This window comes from Brachycentrus maculatus, unplaced genomic scaffold, assembly GCF_059751285.1.
Source record: "Brachycentrus maculatus isolate JH-2025_06_01 unplaced genomic scaffold, ASM5975128v1 h1tg000440l, whole genome shotgun sequence".
Lineage (NCBI taxonomy): Eukaryota > Metazoa > Arthropoda > Insecta > Trichoptera > Brachycentridae > Brachycentrus > Brachycentrus maculatus.
The window spans coordinates 132782-150897 of NW_028281188.1; the positions used below are offsets into that span (position 1 = coordinate 132782).

At 32.2% G+C, this 18116-nt stretch overlaps 1 protein-coding gene across 1 annotated transcript in view; it reads left to right on the forward strand.

Annotated features, from left to right (window-relative positions):
* Window positions 1-18116, forward strand: part of LOC148302544 (ATP-binding cassette sub-family C member 4-like) — a 90948-nt gene that overhangs the window by 31458 nt on the left and 41374 nt on the right. The window contains exon 2 of the mRNA XM_088271448.1: window positions 13582-13716. Within this exon, the coding sequence (XP_088127574.1) occupies window positions 13582-13716 (135 nt within the window). The remainder of the gene's footprint in view (window positions 1-13581; window positions 13717-18116) is intronic.

Sequence of the window (18116 nt, forward strand, 5' to 3'; positions counted from 1 at the left end):
AAAGGTTATTTTTAAGGGCCTTCATATCGCTCACTCCTTTCAAGAACTTCATAAATTAAAAAAAAAACTTGATTTTTCAGTAGAACGTTTTTAAAGTTTAAAAATATAATACAATGTATTAAAAATAAATATCAAGCCACTTATTGAACTTTTTACTGTGCTACAGATCTTTTTAGGTTAAACCTGAAGGTTTTTTCTCCATTTGAAAAATAACTAGTATATTTGAAAAAATAATTAAACAATACCTTTTCTTCAAAATGCAAAAACAACACTCTCTGCCCTGTAGCGGGTAAATATTAAGTTTAAAATACGCCGCTTTTTTTAGGATATAGTACATTTTCTGGGCATTCCGAAGACATACACAACTGAAAATTGCATATATATATATATATATATATATATATATATATATATATATATATATATAAATATATATATATATATATATATATATATATATATATATATATATATATATATATATATATATATATATATATATATATATATATATATATATATATATATATATATATAAATATATATATATATATATATATATATATATATATATATATATATATATATATATATATATATATATATATATATATATACATATATATATATATATATATATATATATATATATATATATATATATATATATATATATATATATATATATATATATATAATATATATATATATATATATATATATATATATATATATATATATATATATAAATATATATATATATATATATATATATATATATATATATATATTATATATATATATATATATATATATATATATATATGTATATATATATATATATATATAGTATATATATATATATATATATATATATATATATATGTATATATATATATATATATATATATATATATATATAATATATATATATATATATATATATATATATATATATATATATATATATATATATATATATATATATATATATATATATATATATGCATCAGTTATAGCAAATAAAAACCTATCAGCGGAAGCTAAACTGGCAGTGCACAACGGAGTCCTGGTTCCAACTCTAATGTATGGAAGTGAAACATGGAGTTGGCAAAAGAAGGATGGAAGTAGACTGAATGCAATCGAAATGCGATCTCTCAGAAGAATGTGCGACAAAAAGATGTATGATAGATGTGCGAATAGTGAAATAAGGAAGGAATGCAAAGCCGAGATAAGCATTATCGATAAAACTAAGAAAGGCGTGTTGAGATGGTTTGGACATGTAGAACGAATGAGTGAGGAAAGAACGGTAAAACAAATTTATGAGGCGAATGTTAGCGGGGAAAGAAGCAGAGGAAGACCGAGAAAAACATGGCACGATCAGGTATGCCAAATACTCGAAAGTGGTAAGGTTAGGAATCGTAACAATCGGCGGGTATGTATGAGGAGATGCATGAACGTGGACGAGGCGAAGAATGTTTGCAAGGACAGAGTGGTGTGGCGCTCTATTCTCTCTGCCTACCCCTGCGGGGAAGCGGCGTGATGGTTAGTTAGTTAGTTTGTTAGTTAGTTTATTTTATCAGTGGGAACATAGACAATAGGGGGAAGCAATATCTCAAACGTTACCAATATTTCTCTAACCCACTCGATCATACAGCAGCGTTATTCTGAACCGGATTCGATATGCAAAAACTAATTACAATATGGAAGTTAGTAGTTGTAATATTTATTCAATATTACCCTGGACTGGTACCTGAAGCGGAGGGCTGATCACCTTTCCTTCTTGTGTAAACGATCAAGATAACACTGTGTTCATATGAAGCAGTGCCCTATGCACCATTGGGGTGCGGATAAGGGTTTTATTATTATTATTATTATTATAAATTTTTAAAGGCAGTTTGGAATAATCTCATAGATACGAGATTTTGTTGTTCATTCGGTTATTAAAAACGTGATCGATTACGCCTCGATAGATTGTTTAATTAATTCCCATAGTTATGCAGACAGACAACACCATCAGTCTGGTCGAAAAATAGAAAAAAATATGAAATAATACACTAAAAAGGTGGAGGTGACCTTTGTAGTTTAGACGCAGTTCTAGGAACCGGATTTGAGATTCGAAAAAAACATAAATATTTGATGTTGAACACACTTCAATGAAATCGCTCACTCCTTTCAAGAACGTCATAAATCAAAAAACCTGATTTTTCAGGAGAACGGTTTGAAAGTTTAAAGATATAATGCAATGTATTAAAAATAAATATCAAGCCACATATTAAACTTTTTACTGCGCATTAGATCTTTTGAGGTAAAACCTGAAGGTTTTTTATCCATTTGAAAAATATTTAGTTAATTTAAAAAATTATTAAACAATACATTTTCTTCAAAATGCAAAAAAAACACTTTCTGCCCTGTAGCGGGTAAATATTAAGTTAAAAATATGCCACTTTTGCTGGGATATAGTACATTTTCTGGGCATTCCGAAAACATGCACAACTGAAAATTGACGATTTTTGATTTATGACGTTCTTGAAAGGAGTGAGCGAAATGTCCACTATTATTATTTATCCTTATTTCCAAACCTTGAGGCGAAGTGTGCAAGCCTCTAAGGCTCTTATGACATACACATTATACAACGTACAATGTAAAAATAACAGAAATGATTGAAAGAAATAACAGTATACTAAAAGTAAAATTTTAGTCCGCCTCCGTAGTGTACTGGTCAGCACGTTCGGCTACCGTTCTGGAGGTCCCGGGTTCGATTCCCAAGGGGGGGTAATAATAAATATAAGTAATTTTTTCACTGTAATATTTATTCAATATTACACTAGACTGGTACCTGAAGTGGAGGGCTGATCACCTTTCCTTCATGTGTATCGATCGAGATAACACTGCGTTTATATGAAGCAGTGCCCTATGCACCATGGGGTGCGGTAAAAAACATTATTTTTTGACATCTCATCAAAGATGAAGAAGAATATGGAAGTCTGGGCAATTACGGGGCTGACGACCGTCATAGGCTGGTTTAAGTGATCACTTTACACACGTGTAACATTCACCGATTCTACCCATTATTGACAACCACACCACTCAAATTCTTGGAAGTTCTATATATATGAACCAATTTAGAAACCTTGTTCTGGAATCACTAGAACTTCACTAGAGACATCTATTGGTGAGATGTAAAGAAACTTTTCCATATTCTTCCTCATCTTTGATGAGATGTCAAAAAATAATATGAAAATAACTCCTGTAATTGGAGATAATCCAGATTTTGTGAACAAGTATTTGGACACACTCAAAATGTTGTAAAAGTGAAAATCATTGAATATGTACCACAAAAGTGATATTCTAAAAAAAATTAGAGTGAAACAACGCTTATAATATTAATAGCACAAATGTGTTTGTACTACTTTCAAAATCCGCCAGATCCATGTAAGTCGATTTTACAAAAAAACGCAAAATTCTCCGGGTAACATTTATGTTTAACAGACTTGTCTGTCTTTAGATAAAATATTATGAAATAGAGATTTTTCCCATTTTTTTTTAATTATTCAGTATTTAAAAAAAAACACGAGACACAAACTGATAATGACGTCATCTTAATTTTTGACCTATCCCCGCTCTCTGATTGGCCGATATGGGCATTTTTCCATGAACATAGCGGAATTTGAAATACAACGCTGTTTTTAAGTATTTTTAGCAGGGTTTTCGAGTATGTAAATATTTTTAACCCTAAAGCACATAATTGGCATTCCGATGGAGTAATTATTTTAAAATCTAGTAAAATTGAATTAGGTGGATTTTGAAAGTAGGCGACACAAATAGAGCAGATTAAGATCGACGAAAACTTGTTAAATAAAAAATAAGAGGTCCTCAGTACAGTTACATATAAATGTCAGAAAAAATCAGAGTCACACAAAATTACAGGTTCTCATAAATGTTTAAACAAAATAAGAGTTTTTCGGAAAAGAGTAACTTAAAAATGAGTTACTATCAGAAATGTAACACAAAATTAGAGGTCTTCTGAAGAAAGTAACAAAAAAAAGAGTTACAATTAGAAAAGTCATATAAAATTAGAGGCCTTCTGAAGAAAGTAACAAAAAAAGAGTTACAATCAGAAAAGTCATATAAAATTAGAGATCTTCGAAAGAAAGTAACAAAAAAGAGTTACAATCAGAAAAGTCACACAAAATTAGAGGCCTTCAGAAGAAAGTAACAAAAAAGATCTTCGAAAAAAAGTAACAATAAAGAGTTACAATCAGAAAAGTCACACAAAATTAGAGATCTTCGAAAGAAAGTAACAAAAAAGAGTTACAATCAGAAAAGTCATATAAAATTAGAGATCTTCAGGAGAAATTAACAAAAAAAGAGTTACAATCAGAAAAGTCACACAAAATTAGAGGCCTTCAGAAGAAAGTAAAAAAAAAGATCTTCGAAAAAAAGTAACAATAAAGAGTTACAATCAGAAAAGTCACACAAAATTAGAGATCTTCGAAAGAAAGTAACAAAAAAGAGTTACAATTAGAAAAGTCATAAAAAAATTAGAGATCTTCGAAAGAAAGTAACAAAAAAAGAGTTACAATCAGAAAAGTCACACAAAATTAGAGGCCTTCAGAAGAAAGTAACAAAAAAGATCTTCGAAAAAAAGTAACAATACAGAGTTACAATCAGAAAAGTCACACAAAATTAGAGGCCTTCAGAAGAAAGTAACAAAAAAAGATCTTCAATCAGAAAAGTCATACAAAATTAGAGATCTTCGAAAGAAAGTAACAAAAAGAGTTACAATCAGAAAAGTCACATAAAATTAGAGGCCTTCAGAAGAAAATAACAAAAAAGAGTGACAATCATAAAAGTCATACAAAAACCATACAAAAAAGTAAAAAAGAGTTACAAAAACACATTTTGAATATGAATATTTTAATTCTGACTAAGCCGAGAACAAAAGTAAATCAATAATTTAATAGACTGTAATTATATTTTATCCGCCTCCGTAGTGTAATGGTCAGCACGCTCGGCTACCATTCTAGAGGTCCCGGGTTCGATTCGAAATAAATACAAGTGATTTATCCACTCTTACATTTATTTAATTTTACCCTAGACTGGTACCTGAAGCGGAGGGCTGATCACCTTTCCTTCATGGGTTAACGATCAAGATAATGTTTTGAATATTGAAAGCATTAACTTTGTGGATCATATTGATATATTATTTCAAGAAATAAAAATACTTTGTGTTTTGATCCACTCACATTTTTATTAACCAACTAGTTTCGGCAACAAACTGTTGCCCTCTTCAGGGTTTCATGAAATTCATGAATAATTCAGGGTTTCATGAATAACATTTATTACAATATATATATATATATATATATATATATATATATATATATATATATATATATATATATATATATATATATATATATATATATATATATATATATATATATATATATATATATATATATATATATATATATATATAAAAAGAAACACTGCATTGATAACACTTTTGTCTGCCTCCGTAGTGTCATGATCAGCACGCTCGGCTACCGTTCTGGAGGTCCCGGGTTCGATTCCCAGGGGGGGTCAAATAAATATGACTTTTTTCACTGTAATATTTATTCAATATTACCCTGGACTGGCACCTGAAGCGGAGGGCTGATCACCTTTCCTTCATTTGTAAACGATCAAGATAACACTGCGTTTATATGAAGCAGTGCCCTATGCACCATTGGGGTGCGGATAAGGGTTTTATTATATTATTATATGATTCAGTGCCCTATGCACCATTGGGGTGCGGACAAGGGTTTGACGAGTAATTATATTACAGCAAGGGAGAGGGAAGGTTCTGGTTTTATTTTTATATGACAATTAATATATACATTTAATTACAGATTATAATTCATGAGTAATTCATATAAAAAACCGTCTTCCTGGAATAATTGCCCTTATAAGGAACTTGCCTCTGAACGTAACCTATACTGGCATTGGAATTGTCGACTTCAATTAAAAATAACACCTGTTAGAGACATACATCAGACGCTAACTTCCATATTGTAATTAGTTTTTGCATATCGAATCCGGTTCAGAATAACGCTGCTGTATGATCGAGTGGGTTAGAGAAATATTGGTAACGTTTGAGATATTGCTTCCCCCTATTGTCTATGTTCCCACTGATAAAATAAACTAACTAACAAACTAACTAACTAACCATCACGCCGCTTCCCCGCAGGGGTAGGCAGAGAGAATAGAGCGCCACACCACTCTGTCCTTGCAAACATTCTTCGCCTCGTCCACGTTCATGCATCTCCTCATACATACCCGCCGATTGTTACGATTCCTAACCTTACCACTTTCGAGTATTTGGCATACCTGATCGTGCCATGTTTTTCTCGGTCTTCCTCTGCTTCTTTCCCCGCTAACATTCGCCTCATAAATTTGTTTTACCGTTCTTTCCTCACTCATTCGTTCTACATGTCCAAACCATCTCAACACGCCTTTCTTAGTTTTATCGATAATGCTTATCTCGGCTTTGCATTCCTTCCTTATTTCACTATTCGCACATCTATCATACATCTTTTTGTCGCACATTCTTCTGAGAGATCGCATTTCGATTGCATTCAGTCTACTTCCATCCTTCTTTTGCCAACTCCATGTTTCACTTCCATACATTAGAGTTGGAACCAGGACTCCGTTGTGCACTGCCAGTTTAGCTTCCGCTGATAGGTTTTTATTTGCTATAACTGATGCATATATATATATATATATATATATATATATATATATATATATATATATATATATATATATATATATATATATATATATATATATATATATATATATATATATATATATATATATATATATATATATATATATATATATATATATATATATATATATATATATATATATATATATATATATATATATATATATATATATATATATATACATATGTATATATATATATATATATATATGTATATATATATATATATATATATATATATATATATATGTATATATATATATATATATATATATATATATATATATATATATATATATATATATATATATATATATATATATATATATATATATATATATATATATATATATATATATATATATATATATATATATATATATATATATATATATATATATATATATATATATATATATATATATATATATATATATATATATATATATATATATATATATATGCATCAGTTATAGCAAATAAAAACCTATCAGCGGAAGCTAAACTGGCAGTGCACAACGGAGTCCTGGTTCCAACTCTAATGTATGGAAGTGAAACATGGAGTTGGCAAAAGAAGGATGGAAGTAGACTGAATGCAATCGAAATGCGATCTCTCAGAAGAATGTGCGACAAAAAGATGTATGATAGATGTGCGAATAGTGAAATAAGGAAGGAATGCAAAGCCGAGATAAGCATTATCGATAAAACTAAGAAAGGCGTGTTGAGATGGTTTGGACATGTAGAACGAATGAGTGAGGAAAGAACGGTAAAACAAATTTATGAGGCGAATGTTAGCGGGGAAAGAAGCAGAGGAAGACCGAGAAAAACATGGCACGATCAGGTATGCCAAATACTCGAAAGTGGTAAGGTTAGGAATCGTAACAATCGGCGGGTATGTATGAGGAGATGCATGAACGTGGACGAGGCGAAGAATGTTTGCAAGGACAGAGTGGTGTGGCGCTCTATTCTCTCTGCCTACCCCTGCGGGGAAGCGGCGTGATGGTTAGTTAGTTAGTTTGTTAGTTAGTTTATTTTATCAGTGGGAACATAGACAATAGGGGGAAGCAATATCTCAAACGTTACCAATATTTCTCTAACCCACTCGATCATACAGCAGCGTTATTCTGAACCGGATTCGATATGCAAAAACTAATTACAATATGGAAGTTAGCGTCTGATGTATGTCTCTAACAGGTGTTATTTTTAATTGAAGTCGACAATTCCAATGCCAGTATAGGTTACGTTCAGAGGCAAGTTCCTTATAAGGGCAATTATTCCAGGAAGACGGTTTTTTATATGAATTACTCATGAATTATAATCTGTAATTAAATGTATATATTAATTGTCATATAAAAATAAAACCAGAACCTTCCCTCTCCCTTGCTGTAATATAATTACTCGTCAAACCCTTGTCCGCACCCCAATGGTGCATAGGGCACTGAATCATATAATAATATAATAAAACCCTTATCCGCACCCCAATGGTGCATAGGGCACTGCTTCATATAAACGCAGTGTTATCTTGATCGTTTACAAATGAAGGAAAGGTGATCAGCCCTCCGCTTCAGGTGCCAGTCCAGGGTAATATTGAATAAATATTACAGTGAAAAAAGTCATATTTATTTGACCCCCCCTGGGAATCGAACCCGGGACCTCCAGAACGGTAGCCGAGCGTGCTGATCATGACACTACGGAGGCAGACAAAAGTGTTATCAATGCAGTGTTTCTTTTTATATATATATATATATATATATATATATATATATATATATATATATATATATATATATATATATATATATATATATATATATATATATATATATATATATATTGTAATAAATGTTATTCATGAAACCCTGAATTATTCATGAATTTCATGAAACCCTGAAGAGGGCAACAGTTTGTTGCCGAAACTAGTTGGTTAATAAAAATGTGAGTGGATCAAAACACAAAGTATTTTTATTTCTTGAAATAATATATCAATATGATCCACAAAGTTAATGCTTTCAATATTCAAAACATTATCTTGATCGTTAACCCATGAAGGAAAGGTGATCAGCCCTCCGCTTCAGGTACCAGTCTAGGGTAAAATTAAATAAATGTAAGAGTGGATAAATCACTTGTATTTATTTCGAATCGAACCCGGGACCTCTAGAATGGTAGCCGAGCGTGCTGACCATTACACTACGGAGGCGGATAAAATATAATTACAGTCTATTAAATTATTGATTTACTTTTGTTCTCGGCTTAGTCAGAATTAAAATATTCATATTCAAAATGTGTTTTTGTAACTCTTTTTTACTTTTTTGTATGGTTTTTGTATGACTTTTATGATTGTCACTCTTTTTTGTTATTTTCTTCTGAAGGCCTCTAATTTTATGTGACTTTTCTGATTGTAACTCTTTTTGTTACTTTCTTTCGAAGATCTCTAATTTTGTATGACTTTTCTGATTGAAGATCTTTTTTTGTTACTTTCTTCTGAAGGCCTCTAATTTTGTGTGACTTTTCTGATTGTAACTCTGTATTGTTACTTTTTTTCGAAGATCTTTTTTGTTACTTTCTTCTGAAGGCCTCTAATTTTGTGTGACTTTTCTGATTGTAACTCTTTTTTTGTTACTTTCTTTCGAAGATCTCTAATTTTTTTATGACTTTTCTAATTGTAACTCTTTTTTGTTACTTTCTTTCGAAGATCTCTAATTTTGTGTGACTTTTCTGATTGTAACTCTTTATTGTTACTTTTTTTCGAAGATCTTTTTTTTTACTTTCTTCTGAAGGCCTCTAATTTTGTGTGACTTTTCTGATTGTAACTCTTTTTTTGTTAATTTCTCCTGAAGATCTCTAATTTTATATGACTTTTCTGATTGTAACTCTTTTTTGTTACTTTCTTTCGAAGATCTCTAATTTTGTGTGACTTTTCTGATTGTAACTCTTTATTGTTACTTTTTTTCGAAGATCTTTTTTGTTACTTTCTTCTGAAGGCCTCTAATTTTGTGTGACTTTTCTGATTGTAACTCTTTTTTGTTACTTTCTTTCGAAGATCTCTAATTTTATATGACTTTTCTGATTGTAACTCTTTTTTTGTTACTTTCTTCAGAAGGCCTCTAATTTTATATGACTTTTCTAATTGTAACTCTTTTTTTTGTTACTTTCTTCAGAAGACCTCTAATTTTGTGTTACATTTCTGATAGTAACTCATTTTTAAGTTACTCTTTTCCGAAAAACTCTTATTTTGTTTAAACATTTATGAGAACCTGTAATTTTGTGTGACTCTGATTTTTTCTGACATTTATATGTAACTGTACTGAGGACCTCTTATTTTTTATTTAACAAGTTTTCGTCGATCTTAATCTGCTCTATTTGTGTCGCCTACTTTCAAAATCCACCTAATTCAATTTTACTAGATTTTAAAATAATTACTCCATCGGAATGCCAATTATGTGCTTTAGGGTTAAAAATATTTACATACTCGAAAACCCTGCTAAAAATACTTAAAAACAGCGTTGTATTTCAAATTCCGCTATGTTCATGGAAAAATGCCCATATCGGCCAATCAGAGAGCGGGGATAGGTCAAAAATTAAGATGACGTCATTATCAGTTTGTGTCTCGTGTTTTTTTTTAAATACTGAATAATTAAAAAAAAATGGGAAAAATCTCTATTTCATAATATTTTATCTAAAGACAGACAAGTCTGTTAAACATAAATGTTACCCGGAGAATTTTGCGTTTTTTTGTAAAATCGACTTACATGGATCTGGCGGATTTTGAAAGTAGTACAAACACATTTGTGCTATTAATATTATAAGCGTTGTTTCACTCTAATTTTTTTTAGAATATCACTTTTGTGGTACATATTCAATGATTTTCACTTTTACAACATTTTGAGTGTGTCCAAATACTTGTTCACAAAATCTGGATTATCTCCAATTACAGGAGTTATTTTCATATTATTTTTTGACATCTCATCAAAGATGAGGAAGAATATGGAAAAGTTTCTTTACATCTCACCAATAGATGTCTCTAGTGAAGTTCTAGTGATTCCAGAACAAGGTTTCTAAATTGGTTCATATATATAGAACTTCCAAGAATTTGAGTGGTGTGGTTGTCAATAATGGGTAGAATCGGTGAATGTTACACGTGTGTAAAGTGATCACTTAAACCAGCCTATGACGGTCGTCAGCCCCGTAATTGCCCAGACTTCCATATTCTTCTTCATCTTTGATGAGATGTCAAAAAATAATGTTTTTTACCGCACCCCATGGTGCATAGGGCACTGCTTCATATAAACGCAGTGTTATCTCGATCGATACACATGAAGGAAAGGTGATCAGCCCTCCACTTCAGGTACCAGTCTAGTGTAATATTGAATAAATATTACAGTGAAAAAATTACTTATATTTATTATTACCCCCCCTTGGGAATCGAACCCGGGACCTCCAGAACGGTAGCCGAACGTGCTGACCAGTACACTACGGAGGCGGACTAAAATTTTACTTTTAGTATACTGTTATTTCTTTCAATCATTTCTGTTATTTTTACATTGTACGTTGTATAATGTGTATGTCATAAGAGCCTTAGAGGCTTGCACACTTCGCCTCAAGGTTTGGAAATAAGGATAAATAATAATAGTGGACATTTCGCTCACTCCTTTCAAGAACGTCATAAATCAAAAATCGTCAATTTTCAGTTGTGCATGTTTTCGGAATGCCCAGAAAATGTACTATATCCCAGCAAAAGTGGCATATTTTTAACTTAATATTTACCCGCTACAGGGCAGAAAGTGTTTTTTTTGCATTTTGAAGAAAATGTATTGTTTAATAATTTTTTAAATTAACTAAATATTTTTCAAATGGATAAAAAACCTTCAGGTTTTACCTCAAAAGATCTAATGCGCAGTAAAAAGTTTAATATGTGGCTTGATATTTATTTTTAATACATTGCATTATATCTTTAAACTTTCAAACCGTTCTCCTGAAAAATCAGGTTTTTTGATTTATGACGTTCTTGAAAGGAGTGAGCGATTTCATTGAAGTGTGTTCAACATCAAATATTTATGTTTTTTTCGAATCTCAAATCCGGTTCCTAGAACTGCGTCTAAACTACAAAGGTCACCTCCACCTTTTTAGTGTATTATTTCATATTTTTTTCTATTTTTCGACCAGACTGATGGTGTTGTCTGTCTGCATAACTATGGGAATTAATTAAACAATCTATCGAGGCGTAATCGATCACGTTTTTAATAACCGAATGAACAACAAAATCTCGTATCTATGAGATTATTCCAAACTGCCTTTAAAAATTTATAATAATAATAATAATAATAAAACCCTTATCCGCACCCCAATGGTGCATAGGGCACTGCTTCATATGAACACAGTGTTATCTTGATCGTTTACACAAGAAGGAAAGGTGATCAGCCCTCCGCTTCAGGTACCAGTCCAGGGTAATATTGAATAAATATTACAGTGAAAAAATCACTTATATTTATTTGACCCCCCTGGGAATCTAACCCGGGACCTCCAGAACGGTAGCCGAGCGTGCTGACCATTACACTACAGAGGCGGAATTGAAAAATTGATACTGTAAGGAAAAGATCCGTAATTTTTTTTTAATTACCTAACGTCCAAGTGACTCTGAAATCTAGCTGCGGCTTATGCAACACCGTTTATCATGTCCCTATTCAGGCTTCAACTTTATAAGTTTCATAGCCTATGCCTACTCGTGAGTGGATTTACTCTTTATGTTTAAAGTCCGCCTCCGTAGTGTAATGGTCAGCACGCTCGGCTACCGTTCTGAAGGTCCCGGGTTCGATTCCCAGGGGGGGGTAAAATCGATATAAGTGATTTTTTCACTGTAATATTTATTCAATATTACCCTGGACTGGTACCTGAAGCGGAGGGCTGATCACCTTTCCTTCATGTGTTAACGATCAAAATAACACTGCGTTTATATGACTTAGTGCCCTATGCACCATTGGGGTGCGGATAAGGGTTTTATTATATATAATTTCATGTTATTCATGAGTGAAAATTCTAGGCAAAAACACTCGCAAAGATCCGTTAAACAGATGTTCTCACATTTAATACATTTCACTCACTCCTTTCAAGAACGTCATTTATCAAAAAACTTGATTTTTCAGGAGAACGTTTTTAAAAATTAAAAATATAATACAATGTATTAAAAACAAATACCAAGCCACTTATTGAACTTTTTACTGTGCAACAGATCTTTTTAGGTAAAACCTGAAGGTTTTTTCTCCATTTTAAAAATATTAAGTTTATTTAAAAAAATAATTGAAATTATTGATGAAATTACCTTTTCTTCAAAATGCAAAAACAACACTTTTTGACCTGTAGCGGGTAAATATTAAGTTAAAAATATGCCGCTTTTGCTGGGATAAAGTATTTTTTCTGGGCATTCTGAAAACATGCACAAGTGATAATTGTCGATTTTTGATATATGACGTTGTTGAAAGGAGTGAGCGATATGTAGTAGCTGTGCAAAATAGTGATTTATAGTTAAATGTCTCTTACATTCATTCCTTATAAACCAAACTTAAGTGCCATGTAACCGGTTACTATTTTTAATAAATACTTTTGATTAAGTTAAGTAAGATTGCGTAGTCCGCCAGACGAATGTTTAGTTATTAAGGGTTAATACAAAAAAAGATCCCATAAAGGCATGGCCTGTGTGTGGTAATACATTTTATTAACATATATAGGTTATATAATAAGGGTTGCTAGAAAGAATACCATAGATATTAAAATATTAAAATTAAATCTGTATATATTATTTTTTGCAGAAATTGGTTCAAGGAGCTCGCCAAAGCGGAGAGAAAAGGGAGGAAACCTGCGCTATGGAGGGCCATCTTCAGGACCTTCATTTGGGGGTACCTGTTCGACGGAGCTATGCTTTTTATACAGATGATATTGTGCAAGTAAGATAAATTATTATACTTTTTAGATTTTAAGTCCAAATTGTAAAATCATGTAAACAATAATACTAGGTCCAGACTGTCAAATTAAGTAAACAATATTAGGTTCAAACTATAAAATTAAGTTAACAGCCTGTCAAATTAAGTATACAATACAAGTAGGTCTAAACTGAAAAATTGAGTAAACAATCTTAGGTTCAACCTGCCAAATTAAGTATGCAATACTAGGTCTAAACTGATAAATTAAGTATACAATACTAGTTCGAAACTATAAAATTAAGTAAACAATCTATGGTTCAACCTGCCAAATTAAGTATGCAATACTAGTTAGGTCTAAACTGACAAATTAAGTATACAATACTAGGTCGAAACTATAAAATTAAGTAAACAATCTTTGGTTCAACCTGTCAAATTAAGTATGCAATACTAGTTAGGTCTAAACTGACAAATTAAGTACACAATACTAGGTCGAAACTATAAAATTAAGTACCTAAACAATCTTAGGTTCAACCTGTCCAATTAAGTATGTAATACTAGGTCTAAAGTGACAAATTAAGTACAATACTAGGTCGAAACTATAAAATTAAGTAAACAATCTTAGGTTCAACCTGTCAAATTAAGTATGCAATACTAGTTAGGTCTAAACTGACAAATTAAGTATACGATACTAGGTCGAAACTACAAAATTAAGTAAACAATCTTAGGTTCAACTTGTCAAATTAAGTATGCAATACTAGTTAGGTCTAAACTGACAAATTAAGTATACAATACTAGGTCGAAACTATAAAATTAAGTACCTAAACAATCTTAGGTTCAACCTGTCCAATTAAGTATGTAATACTAGGTCTAAAGTGACAAATTAAGTATACAATACTAGGTCTAAAGTGACAAATTAAGTATACAATACTAGGTCGAAACTATAAAATTAAGTTAACAATCTTAGGATCAAACTGACAAATTAAGTACATATACAATATTAGGTCTATACTATAAAATTCAGTAAACAATCACAGGTCTAAACTGTCAAAGTACACAATACTAGTTCCAAGCTATAAAATTAAGTAAACAATCTAAGGTACAACCTGTCAAATTAAGGATACAATACTAAGTGCAAACTATAAAATTAAGTAAACAATATTAGGTTTAAACTTCCAAATTAAGTATACAATACTAAGTTTAAACAATAAAATTAAGTAAGCATAGGTCCAAACAGGTAAATTACCAAAAACCCCAAACCACGACATGAAAAATGACAGTTGATATCATCAGCTGGCTGTAACATGGCGTGACGTGGATGCGTTCGAAGGAATTCCGCGAAATGAAAATACCTCAAAGCAATACATTCTAACTGTCCTTGCTCATAAAACCCCATAGAGACATCAATATCCAATAAACTTATAAACATGTTTAAAATAATATAAGTATATATTGAGAAAGAACAGGTTTAGTGATAAAATATACGGTGGCTCAAAAGACGACATCAGTTTATTTTCGTTATATATATATATGTATATATATATATATATATATATATATATATATATATATATATATATATATATATATATATATATATATATATATATATATATATATATATATATATATATATATATATATATATATATATATATATATATATATATATATTACACGTAAAAATGCACCTTCTATTTTAACCTTAAAAAACGCCTGAAACATCATTATCTTACCTTAGAACCCTAACTGTCCATCTCCTCCTCCCCTGACCCCTCCATTTTCTCATGCCTTCCTTACTCTATGGTCATTTTGTTTTTCTATTCATGTTACCCTGTTTAAATTCTTAATTTGTAATTATGCTCTCTTATGTTTCTTAACCTGTTCCAGCGTTATCTCCCCACTAATTTCTAACAGACATCAAAAGGTACAAGCCTAGATCGTTCACACTAGTCTGTTCTGTCTGACTGGTTGGTTGGAAGATATTGCTTTATAGCAATAAGCCCGCCAATGTACACACATATTGTACAAAAAGTTCAAATAAATAAATAAATATTTGTCCGTGTAATGGTTAGCTTGTTGCCGCCAATAATTTAGCAATGTTACCAATATTAAAATAACACCGTCGTTTCTGTGACGTCATTCTTTGCCAACTAACGAAAATAACGTTTTTTCGAAGACGAATTTTCCAAAAGAAAATGATGAAAGAAAATATTAATCATATCGGCTGTTATAAACACAAAACGAATTTAATACAATCCTTTATAGGTTGAGTATGTTGAATTAGATATTCCTTCCGTCTGACAAAGATCCATTGCCATGTATTCGGGTAAAAACGATCAAGTCATGGACCCTCTGCGTCGGTACGATGCAGTGCCCTATGCACCATTGCATTGGTAGTCATGCAGATGCAGTCTGAACTTCTTTGTCTTATTCCTCATTACTGCGGGTTGTGACCCTTGTGGAAGCAATGACTCTTGTCCAGTTGTCCCTTGACTGCGCTGCACGTAGCGCTCCAACCACCTTAACTCCATCGGTCCATCGTGTGGGGATCTTCCTCTCCCTCTCTTCCCCACCAGGCTACCGATCTCAACCAGTCATTCCAGGCTAACCACAAAATAGATAGTTAAATATATATATATATATAAACATTCCGATTTTAACTTTAAAAAATCAGATATTATCTTACTTAACCTAACTGCTGTTAAAATTCAGTGCAGTCCATCGTGTGGGGATCTTCCTCTCCCTCTCTTCCCCTCCAGGCTACCAATCGCAACCAGTGATCTATCAGTTCCCGGCTATCCTCATTGCCACGCGCGACGTGCCCAAAGAACTGAAGAATCCGTCGTGTCCTCAACAGGCACTTCCCAGAGAAAGAGATTGAAATTTCACCGTCAGTGACATTTCAAATTGAAAATGATTTTGTACTTAGTTTTGTCACAGCCTGTACAAGCGGTATTGGCGATTCTGCTTGTCGGTCACGCGGAGTGTATATAAAATTATGCATTTATGCCACACGCAGAATTTAATAGGCCCAGCCTAGTACCTACCTGCCAATAGTACCTGCCTGCCAATAGTACCTGCCTGCCAATAGTACCTACCTTTGAAGGCATTAGGAGTAATGTTTACCTCTGGTCGCGGAAAATTTGCGCGATTGATTAAATGCCAATATTTTTAAATGTTTTTTTTAAATGGATGCGTCCGAATGGAAACCGATAGAGTTTCTATGCCGGCCCTGAAATGTGGCGGGAGTACCTACCTACTTTCAGAGCACCTACCTGCTTAGTACTTACCTACGCAGTGCCTTTTTACCCAGTACCTACCTGCACAGTACCTACCTACCCAGTTATTATCCATTTTTTTTATATCATTATCATCGTCATCTTATTATTATTATTATTATCTATGTCTCTATAAGCGCCCTTGAGGTAGTATTTTACGAAAATGGCGCTATACAAATTATCCAAATTATTATTATTATTATTATTACCTACCTATCTGTATAGTACCTATTTACGCAGTACCTACCTGCACAGTACGGCTGTCCAAACTCAAAACACAAGGGACATTTTTTTGAAGTGCGTTTTTTTTGCATTTTTGGACTAAGTAGATTCGTACTCAGTCCAAAAATGCAACAACAAAAAAACGTACTACAAAAAAATGTCCCTTACTGTGTTTTACTGCTTGGACAGCCGAGTACCTACCTACCCAGTACCTATTTACTTATTACTTGCTTTTCCAGTACTTACCTGCACAGTACCTACCTGCCTAGTACCTACCTGCCTAGAACCGACCTGCCTAGTACGTACCTGCACATTGCCCGATAGCGCATGGCGCCTAGATACAATTTAGCAAATCACTAAGCCAAGACGGGGTAACTGACGTAATCGCTTATAACGAATACCATATTTTGATTGGAATAATTTTTTTTAACTATCGTTTTTTATATTCACCGACCGTACTCGTTGCTGTGGCTCAGCCCTGCTAGTGACGGCATCTGTCAAGAAGCACGCTGTCCGACATGAGCAATGTCTGTCGCGTGCTGTTACGTTCAACAGATGGCGCTGCCATTACAGTAAAAAAAACATGTTTGTTTCTGTCACATGTGTTTACGAAAACACGCACGTATTCGAATGCATCGTTGTGTCAAAATTGCAAGGCAATCAGTAAATTATAACTAACTAACTAACTAACCATCACGCCACTTCTCCGCAAGGGTAGGCAGCGAGAATAGAACGCCACACCACTCTGTCTTTGCAAACATTCTTCGCCTGTTCCACGTTCATGCATCTCCTCATACATACCCGCCGATTATTACGACTCCTAACCTGACCACTTTCAAGTATTTGGCATACCTGATCGTGCCATGTTTTTCTCGGTCTTCCTCTGCTCTTTTTTCCACTTACATTCGCCTCATAAATTTGTTT